Source organism: Mustela erminea, chromosome 1, assembly GCF_009829155.1.
Source record: "Mustela erminea isolate mMusErm1 chromosome 1, mMusErm1.Pri, whole genome shotgun sequence".
NCBI classification, from domain to species: Eukaryota; Metazoa; Chordata; class Mammalia; order Carnivora; family Mustelidae; genus Mustela; species Mustela erminea.
In genome coordinates, this window is record NC_045614.1 from 8,429,542 (window position 1) to 8,455,782 (window position 26,241).

The 26,241-nt window shown below is 54.2% G+C and overlaps 1 protein-coding gene across 2 annotated transcripts; it reads right to left on the reverse strand.

Annotated features, from left to right (window-relative positions):
• Window positions 1-1,150: 1,150 nt before the first annotated feature.
• On the reverse strand, window positions 1,151-26,188 carry KANK2 (KN motif and ankyrin repeat domains 2). Of its 2 annotated transcripts, none has more exons than XM_032311628.1 (12): window positions 26,129-26,188; window positions 23,567-23,681; window positions 21,895-23,106; window positions 11,334-11,501; window positions 11,143-11,245; window positions 10,033-10,272; window positions 9,475-9,562; window positions 8,702-8,921; window positions 7,795-7,937; window positions 4,827-5,027; window positions 4,658-4,747; window positions 1,151-2,454 (listed from the first exon to the last, which is right to left on the reverse strand). In XM_032311628.1, exons 2-12 carry the CDS (start codon window positions 23,601-23,603, stop codon window positions 2,401-2,403), a joined length of 2,556 nt encoding a protein of 851 aa, XP_032167519.1. In that variant the 5' UTR covers window positions 23,604-23,681; window positions 26,129-26,188; the 3' UTR covers window positions 1,151-2,400. The 2 variants fall into 2 exon arrangements, with proteins under 2 accessions (XP_032167519.1, XP_032167509.1); XM_032311618.1 differs by lacking the exon at window positions 26,129-26,188 and adding an exon at window positions 24,619-24,792.
• Window positions 26,189-26,241: the final 53 nt, after the last annotated feature.

A 26,241-nucleotide genomic window follows, 5' to 3' on the forward strand; every position in this document is an offset into this window, starting at 1 on the left:
CGACTCCTAGCTGGGCGCAGAGCTGGACACAAGACTGCATCCCATGACCCTGAGATCGCCACCTGAGCTGAAACCCATCTAGACGCTTTACCACTGAGCCACCCAGGCGTCCCCATATCAGTCCATTTTCCAAAAAGAGATCTATTTGAGAGGCACTTGGGTGGCTCTGTCGGTGAAGCGTCTGCCTTTGGCTCAGGTCATGATCCCAGGGTTCTGGTATGAGTCCCACGTGGGGCTCCTCGCTCAGCGGGGAAGCCTGCATCTCCCTCTGCCTGCAGCTTCTCCTGCTTGTGCTCTCTTTGACGAACAAATACGATCTTTAAAAAAAAAAAAAAAATCTAGAAGCTTAAAGAGGAGTACAGCAAGACAAAGACCAGAGGCTGCCGCGTGGACGGTATCATAAGATAGCTTTATTAAATTCCTTTACCTTCTACAACACGATTACAAAAAGGAATACTTCATTTAAGTGTAATACTGTCTTTATGGACGTACCGTGGTCGGAAAGTGAAGTTAAAGGTCATGGATACACGTGAGAAGAGCACGGGGGTGGGGGGTGGGGGTGGGACCTCCCTGGAGCCTCGCACTCGGAAGCACTCCGAAGCCCCACCGGCAGGGGAGGGGAAAGCAGAGATAAATGCTGACTTATCTGGGGGTTGGGGGGGGTGGTGGCGGCTGGGGATTGTCAATGTGCTGCTTCTAGGAGCTTAAAATAAACCTCACTGCTGGCTCTGGGGCCAGACACACAGGCACACAACTCTGGTACCACTTCTCAAAGCCTCCCCCAGTCGTGGCCAGTCCGCTCTGGTTTTGCGCCCTCTCCGACTTACATGCGCGCGCATGCGCACACGCAACCCGCCGACCGTCCAGGCTCTTTTGCGTCCAGTACCTCCCTTCAGGCACAATCAAAGCAAGCCAGAGCCCATCAAGCCAAGAAACCCCCCTTTCTAGAGGGCGCTGGCTGCCCCGCTTTACTGAATGAACGCGAGCACTCAGGGCTGTGGTTTGGCTCCGTCACTGGCGGCTGAGCGCAGAGACCCGGCCAAGAGGGCACGGGACCCCTATGAGCTGGGGACCTCAACTCCCTGTCATAAGGCACTTACCAAGGTTTCGAACCCATCCCCTACCCCAGGTTTTTTTTTTTTTTGGGGGGGGGTTCACGAAAGGAAGGAACTGGAAAGAAAATGATGTTAAGATTTCTGGGGGACAGAACAGGCCATGGAGGAAACTGCGTGTGTCTGGCGAGCCCTACTTCCAGCAGGCTCTGTGCCAGGCAGCTCCGGAAAGCCTGTAGGTTGTTTAAAAAAAAAAAAAAAAAAATCCAAAAAACAAAAACCTCCAGCTGGTCCTTGTTTGGTTTTCGGCAAAGCCCTGTCTCTTTAAGTGTGCGCTGGGAGCCCTCGGGGGCAGCCAACTTGTAATTGTGCACACATGGAGTTTTCGCAGCTTGCCCTCTGCTCGGACAGCGCGCGCATGCCCCGTCCGCCGCCCCCCCGCCCCTTCGACGGGAAATTCTGGAGTCTTAGGGAGCCGGAGGGCGGCCCTTTTACCAGGGTTCTAAGCCCAGGGACTCAGCAGCTGCTCTGGGAACCCGATTCATTTCCTGCATCCCCAGGCCTGCAGGATTTTCGAGGAAAATTAATATGTGCCAGGGCCTCCACGCAGGGAGGGGATGGGTTTCTGGGTGATTTTTCGGTGTCCACGGCTCACACATCTCGGCTGCTGGGTCCTGAGCCCTCTTACTTGAAAGCAGAAGGAAGGACTCAGCTTCCTGCCCTGAGTGACAAGGACAGAATCTGTTTTGCGAAGAGACCAGAAGGAAATTCTCCCAAGAAAGCGGTCTGGGGGGAGCGGACAAAACACTATTATACGGCAGACAATGAAATGTGGGGTGGGACGGGGGAGGGGGCGCGTTAAGGCACCGCAGACGTGACCCGTGCATAGCAACATTCAGGATTAAAATGAAAATATGCGATTCCAGTGACTTTCAAATTTGGCAACAAGGAATATGATTTCCTCCCCTCCCCTGATAATGACTCAGAAATACAGGATTTTCCCTTTCACCCTGCTCCGTCCATAATTGCCAGTTGATTGTTCGCCCTGTTCTTCATAAACCCACGGCCCGGCATCAGCCGCTGGTGCCAATTTATGGAAGAATTTAGCTTTAGTCTGCGCTGTGGCGGCTTTGAACTGGCATACCAGGAAAAACCCACTTTGGGCTGCAGTTTTGCTGCTGTCGAGGGCTCCTGGGAAGCAGAAGAACCCACTTGCCTTTGAGACGTGGGCCTTGGTAGGTCTCCGTGGGGGCTGGCGAGGAAGGAGACAAGGGACAAGGCCGAGGGCCGGCTGGCTCTGGGACTGGCTGGCCCTGAGCGGCGCCGCTGCCTCTGGCCTCCCTCCTGGTTACTCTTCGGCTGAGGATGACGCAGGACTTTCGTCATCAGACATCGGGGCAATCTGAAACAAGAAGCAGAATTCTTGTTCGACGTCATTTCCAGGGCCTGCAAGGTGCCAGCTAGGTTGGCTGGCCCTGGGGCTGAGGTAAGTGAACAGGAGAACTTGGTCCCTCCGCCTTAAGGAGGGGATGTTGAGAGAAGGGCATGGAGGCTGAGGAGGATTTTCATTACAGATAAAGAACAACGGGGGAATGAGAATGGAGAGCGGTAGTCCAGGCAGGGGGCCTTCTGAGCTGAGTGAGGTGGGGCTTTCCAGCAGTGCAAAGGCCCTGAGGCAGCAGCAGCGGAGAGGCTGAGCAGATTGAACGAGGGGCAGAGGAAGAGAGTAGAGGAGGAGGTGAGGGTGTTTGTACAGGGCTTGGGTGGGCTCTGGGGATGACTGGCTTTTTCTCCATGTAGGGTGACAGCCACACAGGGCTGTGAGCCGAGGAGGGCTGTACCCTAACTCAGGTGTTCACAGTGACACCTGCTTGCTGGGGGGGGGGGGGGCGTCTCTCAGGAGCCCCTGGGAGCGGGACCACACATCAGACAACAGCTCCGCACCTGGGCCTATCACCCCCGTCTTCCAGTTGAAGAAACTGAGGCTGAGCTGCGCCCCAGGTGATGCCCTCAGCACTGCAACTGCGCCCCAGGTGTCCCAACACCCTGGGGAATGAAGCTGGGGAGACCTAGAGCCTCAGGAAGAACCTGGAAGTCATGTGGTTGATGGAAGACTTAGCTCAGGGACCCTCACTCTCCCGGACCGTCTGGGGGGTCACCATAATCAATACCCGCCATGTCACCTTCAAGCCGCAGCTTAGATGTGCCACAGGGAGGCCAGGGCGAATGCAAGAAGGAGTGAGGAAGAAGGAACAGGGAGTTTCCTGCCCAAGGTCTGGAGACAGATGGCCCTCGGGGCCTTCACCCCCTCCTATCTGTGAGACTCGGGGCCAGGGACGTGATCATTCTAAGCCTCTGCTTCCCCACCTGAAAACTGGAAAGGGTAACTGTACTTTAAGCAGCTGAATTGGGGTCTCATGTATGGTTCAAGACCTCATGGCTGAGAAGCACCTAGAATGCCGTCCATGAGACTAGAAGAGCTTGTCTCCTCCATCAGACAAGATCAGTACTGCTTTAGAGACCTATGAGGAGTGCCCCTGTCTCCCCCTTCAGACTGGAATGGCTCTCTCCTCCATTAGGCACTTACACAGCAAGACCAAAATTATCTTCCTGTTAGGCTTCCAAAAAATGTTCTTCTAACAGACATCATTTTTTTTTTTTTTTAAGATTTTATTTATTTGTCAGAAAGCGAGTGCACAAGCAGGGGGAGTTGCAGGCAGAGGGAGAAGCAGGCTTCCCGCCAAACAAGGAGCCTGACACAGGACTGGATCCCAGGATCCTGAGAGTCAAAGGCAGACGCCTAACCAACTGCGCCACTCAGGCGCTCCTAACAGGCATCATTTGTCAAAAACCCTGATTTCTGTGCTCACATAAGAGAAATGCCAAGTTAGACATGAGTTAGGTTTCTTTACAGTAAGATATCCCAAGGCCTTGAATACACTGCTTCGAGGAAAAGCCAAAGTCCTCACTGCAGCCCACAAGGGCCTGTAGTCATGGTGTCACCTCCTTGCTCTCATCTCCACCCACTGTGTTTGATGCTCCTCAAATACCTCAAGCATGCTCCTGCCTCAGGACCTTTGCACTGGCTGCTCCTTCTGCCTGGACAGCCACATACCTCACTCCCCCATGTCCTCAATAGCCCCCCATCTCTCAATGTCCCCTCCTGTCCTATTTCAGATTTTTTCCCAGCAGTTACTGTCACCTGGTGTGATATACTGATCTGTAAATATATATGTATATTTTATTATTTTTTTAATCTGTGTATTTTGTATCTTGCTATAATACCCGCTCTGTTGGTGTTTGATACTTGCTCTGTGGGAGGCCAAAACCGTTTCCTGTTTGGTTCAGGGCTGTGGCTCCCAGGGTCTATCATGCAGTGGGTGCTCTAAATATTTCTCAAGTGAGTGGACACGTCTCAAATGGAACCAGACAGGTCCGGGTTCAAATACTGCTACATACTCTCAGCTGTCCATGCCTCATTTCCTCACAGGGGCACGAGGAAGTTCAATAAACATGGGCCCTAAACTGCACCAGCCCTTCCTAACCGTCCGCCCCCGCCCAGAGTGCCCCCCACTCCCCACTGCCCTGCCCGTGCTGACACTCACTGAGCACTTGATGTTCATGCGGGAGTAGAGCATAGACGCGATTTCACTCTGCCCAGCGTCCAAGGCCACCATCAAAGCCGTGCTCCCGTCCTGAAAAGCATCCACTGCTATGACGAGGCCCTGCGTGGTGCTCCCGCCCTCCCCGGAGTGCCTCGGGCGGGGAACTCACACGGTCCGTGAGTGCGATGTCACAGCTGGGTGTAGCCAGCAGGAGCCCCGTGATCTCCTTGTGGCCGTGCTCACAGGCGCACATGAGGGCTGTGGAGCCGTCGTCGTCCTGCACGTTGACGTCCGCCTCACAGGCCAGCAGAGCCCTGACCACGTCCACCCGCCCGTGGCTGACCGCCAGCATCAGGGCCGTCTGCCCTGCCTAGGCAAGGCAAGGAACAGATTTATTGACCATGTGGGGCCCCAAGGCAGGACACCATTGCTCTGAAACCTTCTATAGCTCCCAAGTACTGTGATGGTAATGGTATCCCCACTTGTTGGCCTCCTTCTAGATCTCAAACAATTCCTCCCACCACTGGGCCTTTGCACGCCTCCTCCTGATCCCTCACGTCCGGTGTTAAAATGTTTCCTCTTTGGGGAGGTGCTACTTGCCTACCCACTCCCATCCCCAATTTCCTTGCTCCCAGGGGTCAATATACATGTATACATTTATTGAGCTAAGACTTGTACAGTGTTCTGTATGTCACTTGAATGGCAATAAAAATTAAATCAACGTTCATTAGTGGATGAATGGAAAAACAAACTACAGAATATTATTCAGCCTTAGAAGAGAATGAAGGACTGATGCTCACGGCACCACAGGTGGACCCTGGAAATATTATGCTGGCTGGAAGAAAACCAGACACAAAAGAACCGATACCACATGATCCTATCCGGAATTGGCAAATCTAGAGAGAGCGAAAACAGACTGGTGGCTGCCAGGAGCAGGTGGAGGGGGAATGGGAAATCCGTGCTAATGGCCCAGTGCATCTGTTTGGGGTGATAGGAATGTTCTAGAAGTCGACAGAGATGATGGTTGAACAACATTGTTAATGTACTAAATACCACTAAATTGTATACTTTAAAAACGATAATCTTTTAAAAAATTATTATTATTACTATTTTCAGAGAGAGAAAAAAATGAGTGCATGCCTGTGCAGGGCAGGGGGCTGCAGAGGGAGAGACAATCTTCAACAGGCTCCACGCCCAGCCGCGAGTCTAACAAGTCTGACGCAGGGCTCGATCACGACTGGAGCCAAAATTAGAGTTGGACGCTTCACTGACTGAGCCACCCAGCACCCTGTTTTTAAAAAAGAATTTTGGGCCACCTGGGTGGCTCAGTGGGTTAAAGCCTCTGCCTTCAGCTCAGGTCATGATCTCGGGATCGTGGGATCGAGCCCCGCATCAGGCTCTCTGCTCAGCAGGGAGCCTGCTTCCCTCTCTCTCTGCCTGCCTCCGCCTACTTGTGATCTCACTCTCTGTGTCAAATAAATAAATAAATAAAATTTTTTTAAAAAAGATTTTATTTATTTATTTATTTGTCAGAAAGAGAGAGAGAAAGCACACAAGCAGGCAGAGAGGCAGGCAGAGGCGGAGAGAGAGGCAGGCTCCCTGCTGAGCAAGGAGCCTGATGCGGGACTTGATCCCAGGATGCCGGGATCATGACCTGAGCAGAAGCCAGCTGCTTAACCCACTGAGTCACCCAGGCATCCCTAAATAAAATCTTTTTTAAAAAAGTTTTTTTTTATTTATTTTTATTTTTATTTTTTTTTTTTTTAAGATTTTATTTATTAATTTGACAGAGAGAAATCACAAGTAGATGGAGAGGCAGGCAGAGAGAGAGAGAGGGAAGCAGGCTCCCCGCTGAGCAGAGAGCCCGATGCGGGACCCGATCCCAGGATCCTGAGATCATGACCTGAGCCGAAGGCAGCGGCTTAAACCACTGAGCCACCCAGGCGCCCCAAAAGTTTTTTTTTAATTAAGATTTTATTTATATTTTAGAGAAAGAGAGAGAAGGAGAGCAGAACCAGGGGGAGGGAAAAGAGAGAAGCGGACTCTTTGATGAGCAGGAAGCCCAACTCGGGACTCGATCCCAAGACCCTGGGATCATGACCTGAGATGAAGGCAGACACTTAACCAGCTAAGCACCCAGGTGCCCCTTAAGTAAACTCCACTCCCAACATGGGGCTCAAACTTAGGACCCTAAAAGCAAGAGTCACATGTTCTACCAACTGAGGCAGCCAGGTAGCCCTAAGTGGATAATCTTATGTATATTTCACCTCAGTTAAAATAAACTATTGAAATTTTTTTTAAAAGATTTTATTTATTTATTTGACAGACAGAGATCACAAGTAGGCAGAGAGGCAGGCAGAGAGAGGGAGGAGGAAGCAGGCTCCCTGCTGAGCAGAGAGCCCGATGCGGGATCATGACCCAAGCTGAAGGCAGCGGCTTAACCACTGAGCCACCCAGGCGCCCCTTGAAATTGTTTTTAATTAAGGAACTAAATCAATAGAAAAGCCAGCAATGAGGGTGCACCTGGGTGGCTCTGTTGGCTAAACACCTGCCTTCAGCTCAGGTCATGATCCTGAGTCCCAGGATTGCATCCGACATTGGGCTCCCTGCTCAGTGGGGAGTCTGTTTCTCTCTCTCCTCTCTCCCTCTGACGCTCCCCATGCTTATGCTCTGTCAAATAAATAAATAACATCTTAAAAAAAAAAAGAATGGGTTTCTGGGGTGCCTGGGTGGCTCAGTGGGTTAAAACCTCTGCCTTCGATTCAGGTGATGGTCCCAGGGTCTTGGGATCGAGCCCCATTATGGGGCTCTCTGCTTAGCGGGGAGCCTGCTTCCTCCTCTCTCCTTGCCTGCCTCTGCCTATTTATGATCTTTGTCTGTCAGATAAATAAATAAAATCTTTAAAAAAAAAAAAAAAAAAAGACTGAGTTTCTAAAGCTAGACCATCAAGGTTCAAGTCCCACCTGTTCTAGTCTGGCCGTGAGAAAATGGGTGCCTTTCTGAGCCTTGGCTCCCTGGTCTGTGGAGCGGGGATTCTCCCCCAGGGCACGGAATAAGATCACGTGTGGGCTTGGTGCACACCCCGGACTCAGTGAACGGGAAGGGCTGCCTGGGTCCACAGTATGGAGGGCTTGTACCTGGCTGGCTTTGGCATTGACGTTTCCGAGCCGGAAGAGCTGCAGGACCGTCTCAAGGTCATCCTGGGTCTTCAGGGTGGCCAGGGCAGTGAGCATGATGGGGCTGTAGCCAGCACGGTTTTGCTTGTCCACCTGGCACACACCTTGGGGGGGGATGACAAGGAGGACACGGGACCTCAGACCCCAAAACTGAGGGGGGGCCCACGAGAACCAAGCAGCATCTCCCCCAGCAGCGGCCAGATTCCTCCCTCCTCTCATGTTGAGAGCCCCATTCTGCCCCAGCGTCTCCACCTCTGGCCACACTGCCCATTAGAGGAGGGACTTCTAAGGGGGAGACTGTGTCTGGTCCATCAGCTTGGAGACACTGCCATGGGTACCCAGGTTTAGTGCTAATCATAGGGGTTGTTCTCCTCTACTGGTCTAGAAGAGCCAATCTCCTTCAGCATGGCCTGTATTTTCTCCATCAGATTGTGAGCTCAGCCTCCTTCATCAGTCTGGGAGGCTGTATCTTCCCTGTTAGGCCAGGGAAGGGCAGATTTCTCCCTGCCTGTTTGAGGACTGTGTACTTTTAAGTCCCAGATGGGAGGCTATGCCCTTTTCTCAGACCAGGGCTCCAGCAGTGTCACCTTCATCACACAGGGATTCCTGGGGGGAGGAGGGAACCTGAAAGGTGTACATGTTGTCCCTGAGGCCATGTGTGCTTTTTTCAGTTTGCTGGGGCTATGGGTAGGGAGGCTAGCGTCTCCCCCACCAGACTGGGACAGCAGCATCTCCCCCATCAGACGGGGAGGCCGGCGTGCTCCTCAAGAGGACAGCTTGACCTCCGCCATCAGACCATCCAGGTTGGGGGAGCATCCAGCCCAGCCGCCCCTGGGCCCCCTTGTCCTGCCGCCCCCGCCCCACTCACCGCTGTCCAGCAGCTGCCGCACCACAGGGAAGTTGGCGTGGGACACGGAGTAGTGCAGCGCCGTGTTGCCGTTGCTGTCGGCAATGTTGACCACGTAGTCCAGCAGGCGCGCCGACATGGCCCGGAAGGTGACCAGGTGGCGCCGCACGAGCTCGGGGTGGGCGTCGCTGCGGCAGGCCAGGCGCAGCCACTCCTGCAGCACCGTGGTGTAGGCCACTTTCTGGCCGCAGTGTTGGGGGGAGGGGAGGGGCATGAGGGCGGCCGCAGCCTGCTCCCCACTGCCTCCCACCCCTGACAAAGCCCCGGGTGAGGAGTGTGGGTGTGGACACCCCCACCCTGAGCCACAGCCTCCAGGAGAAGCGGGAGCAGCCCTCCCCAGAGTCACCCCCAGCCCCCTCCCAGACAAAGACTCTAAAGGGACTCCAGGCACCAAAGGCCCAGCTGTGCCCCCAGGGAAGGCGTGAACATCTCCATCCTGGTCTTCAAAGGCAAGTACAGGCCCCCGGGAAGAGACATGTGGCACTGCCTTCCAAGCCCCCAAAACAACAGGAACTGGAGGTCAGGACTGCTGGCAGGCAACATTCCTCCGGCTCCTCCTGCCGCCCCGGCGCCTCTCCAGGGCCTGACTCCAGCACTAACCCCCCACCCCTTCCCGAGCTCTCGGCTTGGATCCTGGAGTCCCTATGCGGCCGGCACAGGGAGATACTGCGGCTGAGAAGCTGCAGTGGGGCGGAAGGGGAGGAGGGGACCCCAGGCCCAGGGCCCCGCCGTACCAGCTCCCGCTCAGTCAGGGCATTGGGGTTCTCCAGGTACTTTTCCAGGGCCAGGCAGGCGGAGATGAGGTCGGGGCTGAGCTCCATCCTGCCAGGGGCAGATAAGAGAGAAGTTTACTTCCGGAGTGCTCACCTTGGCCTCCCAGCTGACCCCAGACATATCCTGAGAGAATGTGGACACGCAGGCTAACGTTTATTCCAAGCGGGCAGTGATGGATAGAGAAATCTTGGCCCGAGGGCAGATCGTTCACCAGGGGGAGAAAAGACACCAATGGGATAGGCAGGTGGGGCATATGTCCCAAAGACAGTGAGTGGCTTAAGGATAGACTTTGTCTGCCCCTTCAGTTCTAACTCCAACAGTCCAAACTACCCACATCAGACCCTTTATCAAAGCCTGCAAACCTTCTGATGGCCAGAAGGAGAAAGTGCTGGTTCGCTAATTCAGACTAAGGTGTGCATGACTGATGGGAGATGCCCTCAGAGGGCAAGAATGGTGAGATCTGAGGCAAAGGTCACCTTCCTCACCCCACCCGAGTCCCTCCCACCCAGAAAACTGACCGGATCTCCTCCTCCGCACTCGCGCCCGCCGCTCCCTCCACCACGGGCAACTGCTGACTCTCCCGAGACGGCTGGCGCTCCTCCTGGCTGCTCTTGGCCACTGCCGTCCCCGAGGGCCTGAGCTGCGGGGCTTCGGCCACACTTGGGACCCTCTCCGCTGGCTCTGGGGCCTCGTTCTCTGTGCTCTCGTTGTCTGAGAAGTTCTCTGCCGTGCTGGAGTCCTCAGATGAGGACTCGTATCTGGGACGGAAGCACGGGCGGAGTGAGGAGACACCGCATGTGGGAAAGGACATGGGCTCTGAGCCCTTGACCTCTCCGCACCTTGGTTCCCCCAACTGTTAAACAGGTGACAGTCGCATGAGCCTCACAGGGCCTGGCGCACAGTAAGTACTCCAGAAACACGAGCTAGGGCTGAGACCGTGCTTGGGGTGGGAGGGGAGAAGTACTGCGCTCACCTTCTACTCCTTGACCCCTAATGCAGGTCTCACTGTGCCAGACCCTCACCCCACTGCAGAAGGGTCCCTCTTGTGCTTCTTGCTGCCTCTGGACCAGGTCTAGGCTTTGGGTCTGGCATTCAGGGTCCCCAGACTGTCCCTGTCTACCACTTCCTACACCTTCTGCTTCTCATGGATGTCACCGCTGCCTCCCCCGACAGCCCTCCAGGCTGTGCCCACCACCGGGACTGCCCTCCCAACCCCCCCTCTTCCCTCGGCTGGCTAGCTCCTTCCCTTCCCAGCAGCCCGGGAACTCCGAGCGTCCCCATCCCCATCGGGGCTGAACTGCGCGCCAGTGCCCGAGGCCCCACTGGACCAGGAGCTCCATCAAGGAAGGAGCTGAGCCCGGCATCTTATGAGGACCAGCGCGGAGCAGCAGCCACCGCACAGGCTTGGGGGTGCCGACTCCCAGTTGCTGTGTGAGCTCCAGCAAGGCATCCAGCCCCGTGTGCCTCAGTGTCCCCAAATGTCTACAGCGCCTTGGTTAAAGGAGTGAAGCAATGTCCGGGGCCTAGAGCGGGGCACGTTCTTGGATATGAAAAACCAAGGAACCAACAGGAGGGCAGAAGCTGAGGAAAGGGTGGGAGCGAGGGGTGGGGGCGGGGGCTCCTCTCACCCGCCATTGACCCCCACAAACTGCAGGCTCCTCTGGGGGGCCGCGGCGTCTGTGGGCTCCTCTTTGTGCTTCATGATGGACCGCACACCTGCCGGGGGCTCGCCTGGGGAGGATGGGGGCGGCGCGTAAGAATCTCCCAAAGCCAGGCCCTGTACCCGCCGGGCCCGTCCCCTGCGGCCACCCTCACTCACCTGCGCCCCCCGCTGCCTCTGAACCGCGCGGGGCCGCGTGCCTGGTGGGCTCTGTGTCAGCAGGCTCGCGGGCGCCCACTCCGCCCGTGCTCTTCTCAGGCTGCGCTGGGGGGTTCGCCGCCACCCCTGGGGGTGATGAGGAGGCCTCTGCTGGATCCTGCGGGAGCCCTGCAGGGGCAGGAGGAGAGGTGCTCACTGTGGGTAACCCCCGCAGTTACAGCTGCCTCCTCGGGGTCACACGCCCCGGGCCAGGCGCTCGGAGGGCTGAGGCTTGGGTGCTTCCGTGAGTCTTCCCCACCCACGAGATTCTTGTTGTTACAGATAAAGGAAACTGAGGCACAGAAGGTTGCCTGAGGTCACCCAGTGAATGAGCAGCAGAATCCGATTCCCACAGCAGTCTCTTGCCTGCACTGGCAGCTGGTCAGGGACAGAGAGGACACTGTGACTCTACAGTCCTGGCTGTGGCCCAGCACCCCGCCCCCCCCCCCCACATCACACTCAGTGCTGTCTGGAAACAAGCTTTTATCAGAGCCAGACTCCCCGTCATGGTAGGGACTCAATTCTCCCATGAACAAGCTGTGTGACCTCAGGTAAGGCGCTTAACCTCTCTGTGCCTCAGGAGAATGACATGTTCTCCATCATAGTGGTGTTGTGCAGACTGAAGACAAAATGTCAGGGGGAAAGGAGGATCAGAACGATGCCTGTAACATCAATAGTGCTCAAGGATCATTTGTTAATTCAAGAGAATTTCATAAGATTTATTAGAATTTCATAAGATTTATTAGTATTTCAACAAAAGCAACGCTGTGTTACAGATATCACCGCTCCCTTCTGAATTTGGAAGCTAGTAACACTATAACAATCAGGAAAAATAAACAATAAGGGTTATTAGGAAATAAATGCTTTTTAAGATTTTATTTATTTATTTGAGAGAAAGTTAGTGAGCGAGAGATGAGCAGGGGGGAAGGGAGAAGAAGATTCCCCGCTGAGCAGGAGCCGGATGCGGGGCTCGATCCCAGGACCCTGGGATCATGACCTGAGCCGAAGACAGACAAGTTAACCAACTGAGTCCCCCAGGGGCCTCAGAAAATAAAAATTAAAGGCCCACCCAGGTAGGGGTGCCTGGGTGGCTCGTTTGGTTAAGTGTCTGATTCTTGGTTTCAGCTCAGGTCATGATCTCGGGAGTCATGGGATTGAGACTCAGGGTGGGATCCGAGCTCAGTGCAGAGTCTCTCTCTCTCCCTCTGCCCCTCTCACCTCACTCCGAGGAGCATGCCTGCTCACACTCACTCTCTCTCTAATAAATAAATAAAATCTCAAAAAACAAACAAAAAAACCCACCCCACCCAGGTAGATTTTCAGTCTGGGAAGATGAAAATATTCTGGAAATGGAGGGTGGGGACGGTCACGGAACAGTGTGAATGTGCTTAGTGTCACTGAACCGGACACTTGAAAATGCTGAGATGGGGGCGGGGCGCCTGGCCAGCTCAGTCAGTGGAGCATGGGATGCTTGATCTCAGGGTCATGAGTTCAAGCCCTACGATGGGCATGGAGCCTGCTGAAAAAAAATAAAGATATTAAAATAAAATGGTTAAGATGGTAAGTTTTATATGATGTATATACATTACCACAATTTGAAAAAACCACCCAGGTTTTTTCAGGTTGAGCAGAGGACAAAGGTGACTCTGTGGGCACTAGGTCCCAAGGGTGCTCATTGCCCATGTGGGAGTGGGGGGGTGGCAGGGACAGGATACCCAACCTGGAGCCAGGAACAGAGGCGCCACCATGAGTGGCTGTCCCCATCTCCGGGCCTGCCTCAGGTTCCCCCAGGCCACGTGTGGCTTCCGTGTGCCTATTTCCCCCAGGACATCTCATTTCTACCCTTGGCCATGGGCTCTGCGAACGAGTTCCTTTAAATTCCCTTTAAAAGTTACACTTTTTTTTTTTTTTAAGATTTTATTTCTTTATTCGACAGACAAAGATCACAAGTAGGCAGAGAGGCAGGTAGAGAGAGAGGAGGAAGCAGACTCTCTGCACAGCAGAGAGCCCATTGTGGGGCTCGATCCCAGGACCCTGGGATCATGACCTGAGCCGAAAGCAGAGGCTTTAACCCACTGAGCCACCCAGGTGCCCCAAAAGTTACACCTATTTTTTTTTTTTTTTGGACACAGTGAAGACTTTCTCAAGTTCATGACCACTGGAGTTAAGAGCAGAGAGAGCCAACAGTCGGCACAAGGAAAGCATGAAGAACAGATGAGACACAGCCACAGACGGTCGATGGCGCCCAGCCCAGGGCGTGGTGGGCCCTGCTGGCTTCCAGAACCGCAGCCCAAGCCCCTGGGGGGAACCAGACACACCCTGGGGTTTTTCTGTGACTCTCCTGATTTCTTTTTTAAACTCTGTCAATAAATTCACATCCAACCAACCAACAAAACGACTCTGGGGCCAAGCGGGCTGTGTCAGGAGACACACAGGCCAGTTCCCGTCTGGGTGATTGGCCCCGAACTCCGGACGCCTAATTCCAACACCTGAGAGGTCCTGCATTCTGCACGGTGAAAGCAGCCAGTCACAAAAGGACAAATAAGGCAGGACTCCACTTATGTGTCCACTTATGTGAGGTCCTTAGAGGAGTCGCAGTCACAGAGACAGGAAGTGGATGGTGAGCGCCAGGAGCCGGGGGAGGGAGCGAGGAGTCAGTGTTTAATGGGGACAGAGTTTCAGTTCGGGAAGATGGAAAAGCTCTGGGGACGGATGCTGGTGACAGTTGCACAACAACGTGAATGTACTGATGCCACCGGACATTTGAAAGTGGGTCACGTGCTCAGTTTAATGTTATATGTATTTTACCACATTTTTTTAAAAGTGAAGGGGGAAGAAAAAAAATAAAAGAAATAGAGCAAACCAGAGCTCCTTCTGCCCCCAGGGAAAAGCAGGCCCTTGTCTGGAAAAGCTTGGACAGCTCCTTCCAGTGCGAGGAGTTCAAAGTCAGATGCTTAACGCTAAAACAGCAATAACAATAATAAAACCGATCACAGGTATTAGTGTCATTCTACAAAGGAATGGGGCAAAGCGATAGCACAGTTTCCACGGAAAAACTGAAGTCCACGACTAGCTAAGACAACTTTACCCAAGAGGGCAAAGATGGGGAAGCTGACTGAGGAGAGAGTAAGCCATTCCAAACAGCCACAAGGGCCCACACAGCATGCACTGCAGAGGGAAGAAATGTGCCCAAGGAGCAAAGGCCAGAAGGCCTGACCCAGGACCCAGCTGAGGGAAGCTGGGGTTAAGACAAAGGGGCTTCCACAAATTGGTGGGAAAGGTGGCCTCTGGGGTGTGACGCTGGGAAAAAGCAGCTGATTCGACCCAGGAAAAACCAAGCTGGATCCCTACCTCACACCTTAACGCAAAAACTCTGAAGGATCAATGTAGCTACCGGATGAAAATGTAACAAAGTATTGGGGGCCTCAGGAGGGGGAAGATTCCTTCAAAAATTCCTCAAAGAGTGGTGCCTGGGTGGCTCAGTGGGTTAAAACTTCTGCCATCGGCTCAGGTCATGATCCCAGGGTCCTGGTATCCTAGCCTGCTTCCTCCTCTCTCTCTCCCTGCCTCTGCCTACTTATGATCTCTGTCTGAAAAAAAAAAAAAAAATCCTCAAAGATGGGGCACCTCCATGGCTCAGTTTGTGAGGTGTCTGACTCTTGACTTTGGCTGGGGTCATGATCTCCGGCTCATGCGGTCCTTGAGCCTGCTTAAAATTCTCTCTACCCATCTCCCCATTCCCTGCTCACTCTTCCTAAAAACAAACCAACCTCAAACTACATATGAAAAATACAAGATGATCTCACTCACATGTGGAGCTGGAAAAAACCAAACTCCTAGATGCAGAGATCAGAACGGTGGTTTCCAGAGACAGGGGGGTGAGGAAATGGGAGAAGGGGGTCAAAAGGTAGAAATTTCCAGTTATGAGATAAATAAATCCTAGGGATGTCCTATCCAGCATGGAAACTCTGTGAGCTGACAGATGTTAACTAAACTTACTGTGGTCATCACTTTGCAATATATACAAATATGAAATCATTATTTGTGTACCTTGAATGGGTACAATGCTACACGCCAATTTCATCTCAATGAAACCTAAAAAAATTTTTTTTTTTTTTTTTTAATTTATTTGACAGACAAAGATCATAAGCAGAGAGGCAGGCAGAGAGAGAGGAAGGAAAGCAGGCTCCTCTGTGGAGCAGGGAGCCCGATGCGGGGTTCGATCCCAGGACCCTGGGATCATGACCTGAGCCGAAGGCAGAGGCTTTAACCCACTGAGCCACCCAGGCACCCCCTAAAAAAATTTTTAAAAATTAACTAAAGAAGAAAAGAAAAATACGATGGGTTTAACCGTATCCGACATGAAGATTTCTACTTGATAAAACAAAAACAGAAACAGAAAAACAACCCTCAGAGACAAAATTAAATGACAGAACAGTACACGCTATAGGACGATATTCACAATGCCAGAAATGACCAAGGGATTATCTTTTACAATTAGACTCAATAAATTTTTTCTGTAAGGGACCAGACAATAAATATTCTCAATTATGGAAGCCAGAGGGTCTCAGTTGCAAAAGTAGCCCTGGGCAGTATGCAAATCAGTGGGAGTGGCCAAGTCATGATAAATTTAAATTCCATATAATTGTGCTCATGTCACAAAATGTCCTTCCTTTCCTATTGTTCAACGATTTGAAAACATAAAAACCCCTTCTTTGCTTGGGAGTCTATAAAAACATGCAACGGGCTGGATTTGGCCCAAAGGCTGTGGTTGCCAACCTTGATTCTAGAATATGCCAGAACTTCTCAAAATCGCCCGAGGAAAAACGGACAAAGGCTAAAAGTAAGTGATTCGCAGAGGAATCTTATTAAACATGTATGGTGATGCCAAATCTTACCAAAAATAATCAAAGAAATGCACATTAAAACAAGGAGATACCACTCTGCGCCAGCGTCGATGGGCAAAACATGAGAGAAAACTTCGCACCGGTAGGTATGTGGGGGAAATGGGCACCTTGGATCCAAGCGTGGGTGATGGGAGTGTGGACAGGGAGAGCTTTCCCAGAAAGGATCAGACAAAACGTGGAGTGAAGTGGTGACTTCCCTGTGATTCAGCAACCCCAGGGGAGGCGACATGTGCAGATAGCGCGGTCACGGCTCATGACAGCCAGGAGCTGAAAGTCACCCACGTGTCCACCGAGGGGGCACAGAGAAAAAAAGTGTAGCATACACCTAGGGCAGAAGGCTACACGATCGTTACAAGGGGCTCAGTGGGTAAAATCCTCTGCTTTCTGCTCAGGTCATGATCTCAGGGTTGTGGGATTGAGCCCCGCATTGGGCTCTCTGCTCAGCAGGGAGCCGGCTTCCTCCTGCCTCTCTTGCCTACTTGTGATCTCTCTCTGTGTGTCAAATAAATAAATAAAATCTTTAAAAATAAATAAATAAGTAAATAAAAAATAAAAAAACAAGTAACAAGCCCGAGGTAGAAGCATCAGGGTGGAGAGTTCAAAAAGAGAGAGAGAGAGAGAAAAAAAAAAAGAAACGGCAAGATTTTTCCTTCGGAAATCACAATACCATTTTAGGAAATCAAGCATGCACAGAGCATATTTTTCAAGGACACTGAAATGTCTAAATAAGCTTCTGGAAGGTGGATTGCAAGGAATGATAGTACACGGGCTGTGGGGGGTGCGGGGAGTGAGAACAGCAGAGAGCTGGGGTTGGCCAACGACGGACCGTGGGCACCATTTCTGCATTTTTGATGGTTGGAAAAAAACAATGAAGAATGCTCTCTGGGACATGTGAAAATTACATGAAACCGAATTTCACACAGCCACGTCTGTTCCTTTATACATTGTCCAGGCTTACGAGCTACACAGAACTGAAGCACTAAACTCATTAAAATGCATACATGAAATATGCAAAAAATAAGCTCTTGGCAATTAAAAAAAAAAAAAAAAAAAGCAGCAGCAGCAAGCAGAATTGAGCCATTCTAACAAAGATCAGGCAGCCCACGGAGCTGAAAATATTTACCGACCCTCCACAATGACGGTGGAAGGTGAAGGCAGAAAAAAAATCAAGTAAAACGAGAGAGCTGGTGTGCACAGACCGAGGGAGCTGGTCGCCGTGAGCTGAAGAATTTAAATAAACTCGGTTTGGGCCTCCTTTGGGCCGAATGAAATTCTTAAAAATGTAAACCACTCAGCCACCCAGGGTGGGAAGGGAGCGAGGCCACAGGGGGCCAAAGCAAGTTGGCAATAATCATGGGCCTCAGAAATGGTCCTCCAGGGGCCAGTGGGTGGCTCTGTTGGTTAAGCGTCTGCCTTGGGCTCAGGTCATGATGGGATCGAGCCCCATGTGGGGCTCCTTGTTCAGCGGGAAGCCTGCTTCTCCCTCACCCTCTGGCACTCTCCCTGCTTGTGCTCTCTGTCAAATAAACAAATAAAATCTTTGTTTTTTTTTTTAAGATTTTATTTGTTTATTTGAGAGAGAAGGAGTGAGAGCACAGGCAGGGGGAGTGGCAGAGGGAGAGGGAGAAGTTAGCTCCCTGCTTTACAAAGAGCCCAGTTCGGGGCTTGATTCCAGGACCCTGGGATCAGGACTTGAGTCGAAGGCCAAATGCTTAATCGACTGAGCCACACAGGTGGCCAATAAATTAAAAAAAAAAAAAAAAAAAAGTTTGGGACATGTGGGTGGCTCAGTTGGTTTAGCATCTGCCTTGGGCTCAGGTCATCATCATCTCAGGGTGCTAGGATCAAGTCCCACATCAGGCTGCTTGCTCAATAGGGAGCCTTCTTCTCCCTCTACCTGATGCTCCCCCTACTTGTGCTCTCTGTCTCTCTTTCTGTGACAATTAAATAAATAAAATCTTAAAAAAAAAAAAAGCTTTTCCAGAACCCTTCCCAGAGAAAACAGGAGATGTGAGGGGTTTCTGCGTAACATGGATGATAATGACCTCCGTGGCTGCCCAGTAAATGCGGCATCCCAGGAATTTTTAATGAGAAGTGATGCCTTTGGGATCATGTTAAATCCAAGAAACCAAAGGCGAAGTTTGAATCCTGGCTTCAGGAACAGTGGGCAATCACTCTGGGCCTCCATTTCCTCATCCCTAAAATGGGGATGAAAATACCACCCACCATGGCCTCCAGGTGCTTTGGGGGAGGTAAATGAACTAAAATATGAAAAGAGCGTCTAAAAATGCTCAGGCCCCCTAGGGAGGCTGCCTAACTGCTTTTCAAAGTCAAATAACGCAAGACAACACACTCCATCACCATCGGTTCCCTGTTGCTATTGAAAAATACGTATTATTTTCTGCATTAAAAATTTCAGAAGGAGGGACGCCTGGGTGGCTCAGTTGGTTGGATGACTGCCTTGGGCTCAGGTCATGATCCCGGAGTCCCGGGATCGAGTCCCGCATCAGGCTCCCAGCTCCATGGGGAGTCTGCTTCGCTCTCTCTGACCTTCTCCTCGCTCATGCTCTCTCTCACTGTCTCTCTCTCAAATAAATAAATAAAATCTTTAAAAAAAAAAAAATTTCAGAAGGAAAGAGTAAGTGCTGACAACAGCTGTGTCTGGGCGGTGGTGGGTTTATGGGGGTTTTGCTTTGTGTTCCAGATTTTTCTGTCACTTCCCAAACTTTCCACAAAGAATATGAACTGCTGTCACAGGAATATGTTTTGAATGGAAGCAAAGTACATTTCAAAGCCTCCGAGCACCCCCCCCACCCATGGGCATACCCAGTGGCCCCTTCTCCCGGTGATCTGCTGGGGGCATCCTTGGAAGGTGGGGGGATGGGACTTGCTGAGGCCTCCAGGCCTCTGCCCGCCCAGCACGACCCACCCTTGTCAGCCTAGGGGGAGGGCTGCTTCTCACCTTCCCCTCCCTTCCTTGGCAATGAGGGAATTCTAGATGGCAGAGAAGGCCTCCTTGCCGCCTCCTCCAGGGAGTACTCCCGGATCTACCCATCAAGCTGGCCGACCTAAACACACAGTCCAAACGTTTGTCAAGTTCTGTACTATCTAATTTCATTTTTCACAGGGCTTCTCCCCAGTCTGCAAGCCCTATAGGACCCATCTCTGATACTCCACTACCTCTGGACCTCGCTTCTCTGGCCCCATCCCACTCCACCTGCTTCCACACCGTGATGTGCTCCAGCCCCTCCTCACTTCAGGACCTTCTGCCCCTGCTGTGAACACTCTTCTTCCCACCTCTGTGCCAAGGGCCTGCCTCTTCTCTTTCACGTCTTGGCTCCAAGAGCCAACAGCCTGACGCCACCCAGAACACGGGATAGAAACACACGCATTATACCTCGAGCTGATCTGGTGACACTGGGCTGTCATGACCCCCGATTTGCAAATGAGGCACACGGAGGTCAAGTAACTGGCTCAAGGGCACAGAACTCGGGAGCAGGGAAATCAGAACTAGAGCCCCGGCCGCCAACCCATCCAGTGCTGCCTGGCCCGTGAGCTTCATCTGCCTTCAAACACATTGTCTCTGAAATGATATTTCTTCACTTATTTATTACAGGGCTTCTCTTGCTTATCGTACAGCCTCTGTCTTTTTTTTTTTTTTTAAAGATTTTATTTATTTATTTGGTAGAGATCACAAGTAGGGAGAGAGGCAGGCAGAGCGAGGGGGAAGCAGGCCTCCTGCCGAGCAGAGCCCGACACGGGGCTCGATCCCAGGACCCCGAGATCATGACCTGAGCTGAAAGCAGAGGCTTAACCTACTGAGCCACCCAGGCGCCCCGTACAGCCTCTGTCTTTTTCACTGCTGCGTTCCCAGTGAGTAGAAGAGTGTGGCACAGAGCAAACGTTCGATGAAAGTCTGCCGAATGCGATGACACTGAAATGAACCAGCACACTCCAGTTCGTCCCCAGCAAAAGAGAGACTGGGACTGGCTGCAGCAAGGACTTAAGTGACATACATGGAAGAACTTTGGGGGGCAGCAGCCTGCAGAGACACTATTTTTGGGTGTCCTGCAGGTAGGGAGTCCCATGGCTGCCTGAGGCGGCATGTCTGGAATGAAGGCTGCCTCTCAGAAATCCCATGGCTGAGCTGGGCAGGGCCCTTGGCTGGGGGCCAGAGTCAAAGGGCCGGGTGTTTGCGATGGACACAGAAGAGAGGAGTGGTGTTTGGAGCTGGCCAGGAACATGGAAAAGCAAGAAAACACAGCTGGGTCCCCACCCTCCAGCTTGTGCCCCGGGGTCCTGCTGTGGGGCTCTGACATTGGAGATTGGGATGAGGACCTGAGCCGTACCTCTCAGCCCTCTGTAGGTTCAGGCTGACCTCAGTCTAGATCCTGGCTCAGCTGCTTCCTGACTGTGTGACCCAGGGCAAGTACAACTTTTCCCTGAACCTCAGTTTCCCCAGCTAGAAGCAGAATGGGCCTGAAAATTATCAACAGAAAAAGCAACGAGCAGGGACTGGGGGTTCACTGTGCCCGGTAATCCAAAGAGTCCTGGAGGTGGGGACTATCGCTACACCACTTTATAGACAGGAAAGCTGAGGCTCAGAGAGGTGAAGTCCCTCACCTAGGGACTTCACCTAGTCCCTACATCAAGAAGTAGAATCTGAACACAGGTGGCTTGAGTATAAACCCCATACTCTTCAGCCTTCCACGAGTGAAACCCTTACCACAGCACCTGGCAACAGGCTAGCACTTGATAAAGAACAGCTGTCATTATTATGAATCATTCCAACAGCTTCTCCCAGAAGCCTAAGGGTGGCAATAGTAGGGCAGCTGTCATATTGCAGATCCCACATCCTCTTTCCTGGCATGAGGACTCAGCACTTCCTCTGGGAGGGGGGGCACCCTTTTGTTCCCTCAAAGGCCACAGGACTTGGGTGGAATGCCTCTACCCCTAGGATCTGGGGTTGGGCAGTGAGGGACACCGTGACTGGTTCAGGGACGGGCACATAACTGTCACCAGCCAATGAGGGGCACCCATGGGATTTTTTTATTGGCATTATTTCAACTGAGAGGCTCACTTTCCACTGATATGGAAGGACAGATGCCTGGAGTGGTGGAGCTACTTTCACTCACCTGATAAAGAAGACCCCAAGGTGCAGAGAAGAGAGTTAAAGATCCTTGATGATATTGAAGCACCTAGATCCAGCTATACCTGAAGCTGTCTCTAAGTTACATGAGTAATACTTTTCCTTTTCATTACCTACACTAGTCTGAAATTGGTTTCTGCCATTTACTGAATAAATTGGGTGAGCTTTTTGGCCCAACAAACCAACAGTCTTAGAGACCCTCTCTCAAATACTTCCTGTTTTCTGGATACGTACAATGTACTAGACATGAAAATGCACACTTAATCAGATACCGATTTTTCTGCATGCGCTTCCCTACAGCCCAGAATTAGTGGCAAACTGTCCCCTTTTTTGCAGGTGAAAAAACAGAGGCTCTGAGAGCCAGAGTGGTTGGTCTGATGGAAGGCTGCGGCTGGGGTTAGACCATGGCATTCATAGGAACAAAGAGGACATCTCCACCATCCTCCCCCCATCCACTATGGCTCACCTGCCATCCTATCGCAGCTTCGTTCCGTGATGCTGATCTTCTTCACCAGGTGGATGTTGCCAGTGGGCGCAGTGGATGCTGGGAACACTGTCTCTACCACCTCATGGCTCCGGAACACAGCAGGGCTCTCGACCCCTCCAGATGTCACCAGGGACCGCAGCCCTGTCCCATAGGGCTCCAGACTCTGAGCGCGCTGTGCAGGGGCCCCAGCAGCCGTACTGGCCACCACCTCCACCTCCCGAGGGCCCTGTATCACCCGGACAGTGTCCACGCGGATGGGGCTGTCTGGTGGTGGCCGGGCCTGGGGCTGGCGGTCAGCCTGCCGAGCCTGAGCTGCCTGCAGCTCTTGGAGTGCTTTCTTGAGCTGGGTCTCCAGCACGGCGACCTTGGCGGCAAGGGCTGCCTCCCCGTCAGGCACCCCCAAGTCCCGCTCCCGGACCCAGGTGCCCACACTCCGGGTCTCGAGCGTCACCGGGTCCTCGGAGGGCTCTGGGAGGTCCAGGCAGAGCTCGCTGCGGGCTCGGGCCCCCGTGGGATGGCCCAGGAACTTCTGGCTCTTGAGCTGTACTGTGAGCTGCCGCTTCTCTTCCTGCAGCACAGAGAGCTTCACCTGGAGCACGGGGATCAGCTTCACCTGCTCCTCCAGCTGCCGCAGCTTCCGCAGAGCACCTGCCATCTGCTCCCGCACGTGGGCCAGGTGCCCGGCACTAGGAGGCACAGGTGTGGACAGTCCCGAGCCCCGTGGGGTCGTCGGTGGCAGCCCCACACCCACCAAGGAGCTCGTGGAGCCTGCTGCGCTGGGGGTCAGGGAGCCCAGGCCGGCGGGCGCGGCTGCCTGGTCCTCCAGGCGGCGACGGGCATCCAGCAGCGTGCGCTCCACACGCGGGTTGAAGCCGGCTCGGGTCTCCAGGGCGCCATACTGCGGGTAGAAACCTCGGCCACAGTAGGAATAGGCCGAGTGGCGGCTGTCCCCGCTAGCATTAGAGCACAGAGACTCGGTGGATGTCCACCAGGAACCGGGACCCCGGGGCAGCGAGCCGAGGCGGGGCCGGCGCTGCACAGCCACACGCCGGAGCGTGTGGCCTTTCTCGATGTCGTCCACGTACTTGAGGAAGTCCAGGTCCAGACGGTAGCCGTAGGGAGTCTCCACGGAGTATGGTGGGTCAGGCTCCCTGGCAGGGAAGGCAGGCGGGGAGGCTGGGCCGGGGGTCCCTGGGGCGTGAAGAAAGACCACAGCCTCTGAACACGGCTGTCCCCTCCTCAGGGCGAAGACTCACATCCCGGGGAGGGTCCGGGCCTCTTTGCCCAAGGGATAGGAGCCCACTGGGTGCTCAGCTATGACTCCAGGGTCAGCGCAAGGCCCGGTCACCTCCTTGGAAACCCTCAGGGCAGGCCCGTGCCTCCTCCCTCCACAGCCCCTGATGGGGACCCATCCCTACCCCCATCTCTCTACTCGGACCCGCCCCTTTCCCAGAAAGACTGTCTCCAGCCCCTCCATCAGCCCCTGTGGGCAGAGCCAATCCTCATTCAGGCCCTCAGGGCAGGGCTGTGCTCTACCCTCAATACCCACCTCCCCTCACCCCCTCCCCCAAAGGCTGGGCCATATCCTTCCCCCAGGCCCCCAGGCAGGGCCCTTTCTTGCTGAGTCTCCTGACCTGGGAAGGGGCCTGACCTGGGAAGGGGGCCGGAACGTGTAGGACTTGGGCCATCCTCTCTTCTGCAGACGTTCCTCAAGAGTCCCTTGGGGCCTATGACTCAGATCACCTGCCGCGCGGGCTGAGGCAGACCTGGGGAGAGCAGATATGAGCCTGAAGTTAGGGGGAGTCTGCGGGGGAAGGGGGGCGGGGATGGGGCTACCCCTCCCTCACAAATATCCCCTTCCCCAACCCCCCCCCAATGCATAGGAACACACCAGCTGGGCTTCTGGAAAGGGGTTTGGGCGGGGAGGGTCCCTGCGGCCTGGAACAAAGAAGCCAAACCTCCCTGCCGCCCGCACATCTGTCCGGCCCCTGGACAGGCTCCAGCTGTTCCCGCAGCCCCGCCTCCACAAGGCCCTGGGCTGGGGGGCCCCAAGCCCGACAGGCCCCACCCTTCCTGCACCCCTCCTCTCAGCCCAGGCCAGAAGCTGGCTACAGGGACAGATGGAGGCAGAGGTGGGCAGGGGACTGGGGCACTAAGTGGGAGACAGTCTTCCTGCAAGGATCTGAGAACATGGAGAGACGGGGCGCAAGGAGAGATGGGGCTCAGGGTAGGGGACCCCAAAGCAGAGCGGGGTCAGGCCAGCCAGAGTGGGGGGGGTAGGGAAAGTTGGGGGGAGGCAGTGAGGAGCAAAGCCTTTCCTCTTTATGGAAACAATTTTCTCTAAAAATAAACAGTTTCGCTGCCGGGCTACACGAGAACTTCCTGCCCCCCCAGGATGCGTCCGGCTTGGGGGCGCAGCAGGGATAGAAGGCCGGGTGGTGGCCAGGGAAGTCATGGGGGTGGGTGGGGGGGAGGAAGTAAGAGAGGGTGCCTGGAGGCTGCGAAAGGGAGGGACAATCAGAGCCTCTCACTAACCCCTCCTCAGCCCTGGAGGCCAGCCAGGACCCCTTTGTCCCCAACACTCAGCCTGAGCTTGGCCAGTCCTTTCTGCTGTCTGACCTCTAGCTGCCCTGCTCCAGAGGCCCCAGCCCATCCCACCAAGGAGGCCCCTTCCTGGTCTATGGGTGCCAGGGCAGTGGGTACCTGGGAGGACTGGCCAGGCAGGGCACCTGCCGGGCATGAAGGCGGGGCTGGGGCTCCAGGGGCGGCCAAGCTTGTCCTTGTCTCACACCCTGCTCGCCTCTTGCTTAGTCTGTCCACGTCTGTCCACGTCTCTCCGCGTCTCTCTGCGTCTCTCTGCGTCTCTCCGCGTCTCTCCGCGTCTCTCCGAGTCTCTCCGAGTCTCTCCACGTCCCTCCACGTCCGTCTTGGTCTCGCTCCACTTCTCTCTCCCTCTGTCTCCACGTCTGTCTTTCAACGCCTGAAGCACAGTCACCAATTGTATGAAATTCAGTTTTCACCTGCTTGGAGGTTCACCCCCTACACACCAGGAAGTGATCAAAAGTATTTTCTGGAGACCTGAGAGAGACTGGCGGCAGGAAGAATTCGAATAGCCCGTGGTGGCCCCTGGAGGTGAAAAGCGGCGGGGCCAATGAGAGTAATAACCGTAATAATCCTCCAGCCACTGATCTGATCACAACATTCTCATCAGGCCCCCCGTTTCGGAGGCAGAGAAATGTCCAGTGACTTGCCCAGGGTCATCACAGGAGGAAGTGGCTGGGTCTGAACTTGAACCTAAGCTTGGCAGATTCCCCACTGCCAGGGCCACACCACCCTCACCCCCAACTCCACATCCCTCTGCCCATCTCCCACCGAGACTGAGGTCTGAGGGTCTCCAGTCATCTGACCACCCTCTATGTGCTAGGATGACGGCAGGTCTAGAAAGCAGATGGAGGTGGGGAGTGTGGCAGCTGAAGTCCCTCTCCCTGTATGGGACCCTAAGGGTACAGAAAAGGAAACACCGGGTAGGAGAGATGGGGAAAAAGGGAGGCGGGACACTCCAAGAGGGGACACGGAAAGAGGCGCGGGGTCCCCGGTGGGCCCGAATGTCCCGCGGGGTCTCCCTGAAGCCCTCCCTCCCAGCCAAAGCCGGACGTCTCTGGGGTCTCCCCTCCCCAAAGATGGGGGCAAGGGTGGCCCCGCCCCGTGCCGGGGGGGCGGGGCCCGCGGGGTCCCGGGCTAATGGCAAACAGCTGCCGCTCCCCACGCCGGCCCAGCAGCCAGGCCGAGGCCCAGCCCGGCCGGACGCCCGGACGCCTTCCCGCCGTCTGGGGCCTGGCTCGGCTCGGTCCCCGAGGAGGGCGAGAGGGGACAGAGCGGGGGTAAAGAGATAGACAGGAGGACCGAGATGGGAGAAAGAGGCAGAAGAAGGGCAGTGATGCGGGAAAGGGGCTGGGCGAGAAGTACAGACGGAGGAGGATGCGGCCGGGGGAGAGAAGCAGGGACGGAGTCAAAGACGGGGAGGGGACAGAGACGCGGGGAACCAGACATTCAAAGTACGAAAAGTTTGGACTTAGACGGTGGCGTTGGAGGCAGCGGCTCTTAGAGAACGGCGAGGTCGCCGCGCCCCGGGATTGGGGGTGGGTGGGATGGGGAACCACGCTCGAACCCCGAAGCAGACTCGAACCCCGACCCAACCTCACTCAGGTCCTACCCGCCTCGCGCGCTCCGGCCGCCGCCGTCCCTGCGTCCCGCCGCCCGTACGTCCTCCGCGCGCCACCGCCCGGCCGCCCGGCCCTCGGCAGTGGCTCCGCCCCCGCCCTGCCC

Coding starts and splice junctions, on each gene's coding strand:
- KANK2 (XM_032311628.1), bottom strand. CDS start 23,603: ATGGCCCAAGTCCTACACGTTCCGGCCCCCTTCCCAG. Junction 9,563..10,032: donor AGTGCGGAGGAGGAGATCCG/GTCAGTTTTCTG, acceptor TGCCCCTGGCAG/GATGGAGCTCAGCCCCGACC. Junction 7,938..8,701: donor GCGGCAGCTGCTGGACAGCG/GTGAGTGGGGCG, acceptor TCCCCCCCCAAG/GTGTGTGCCAGGTGGACAAG.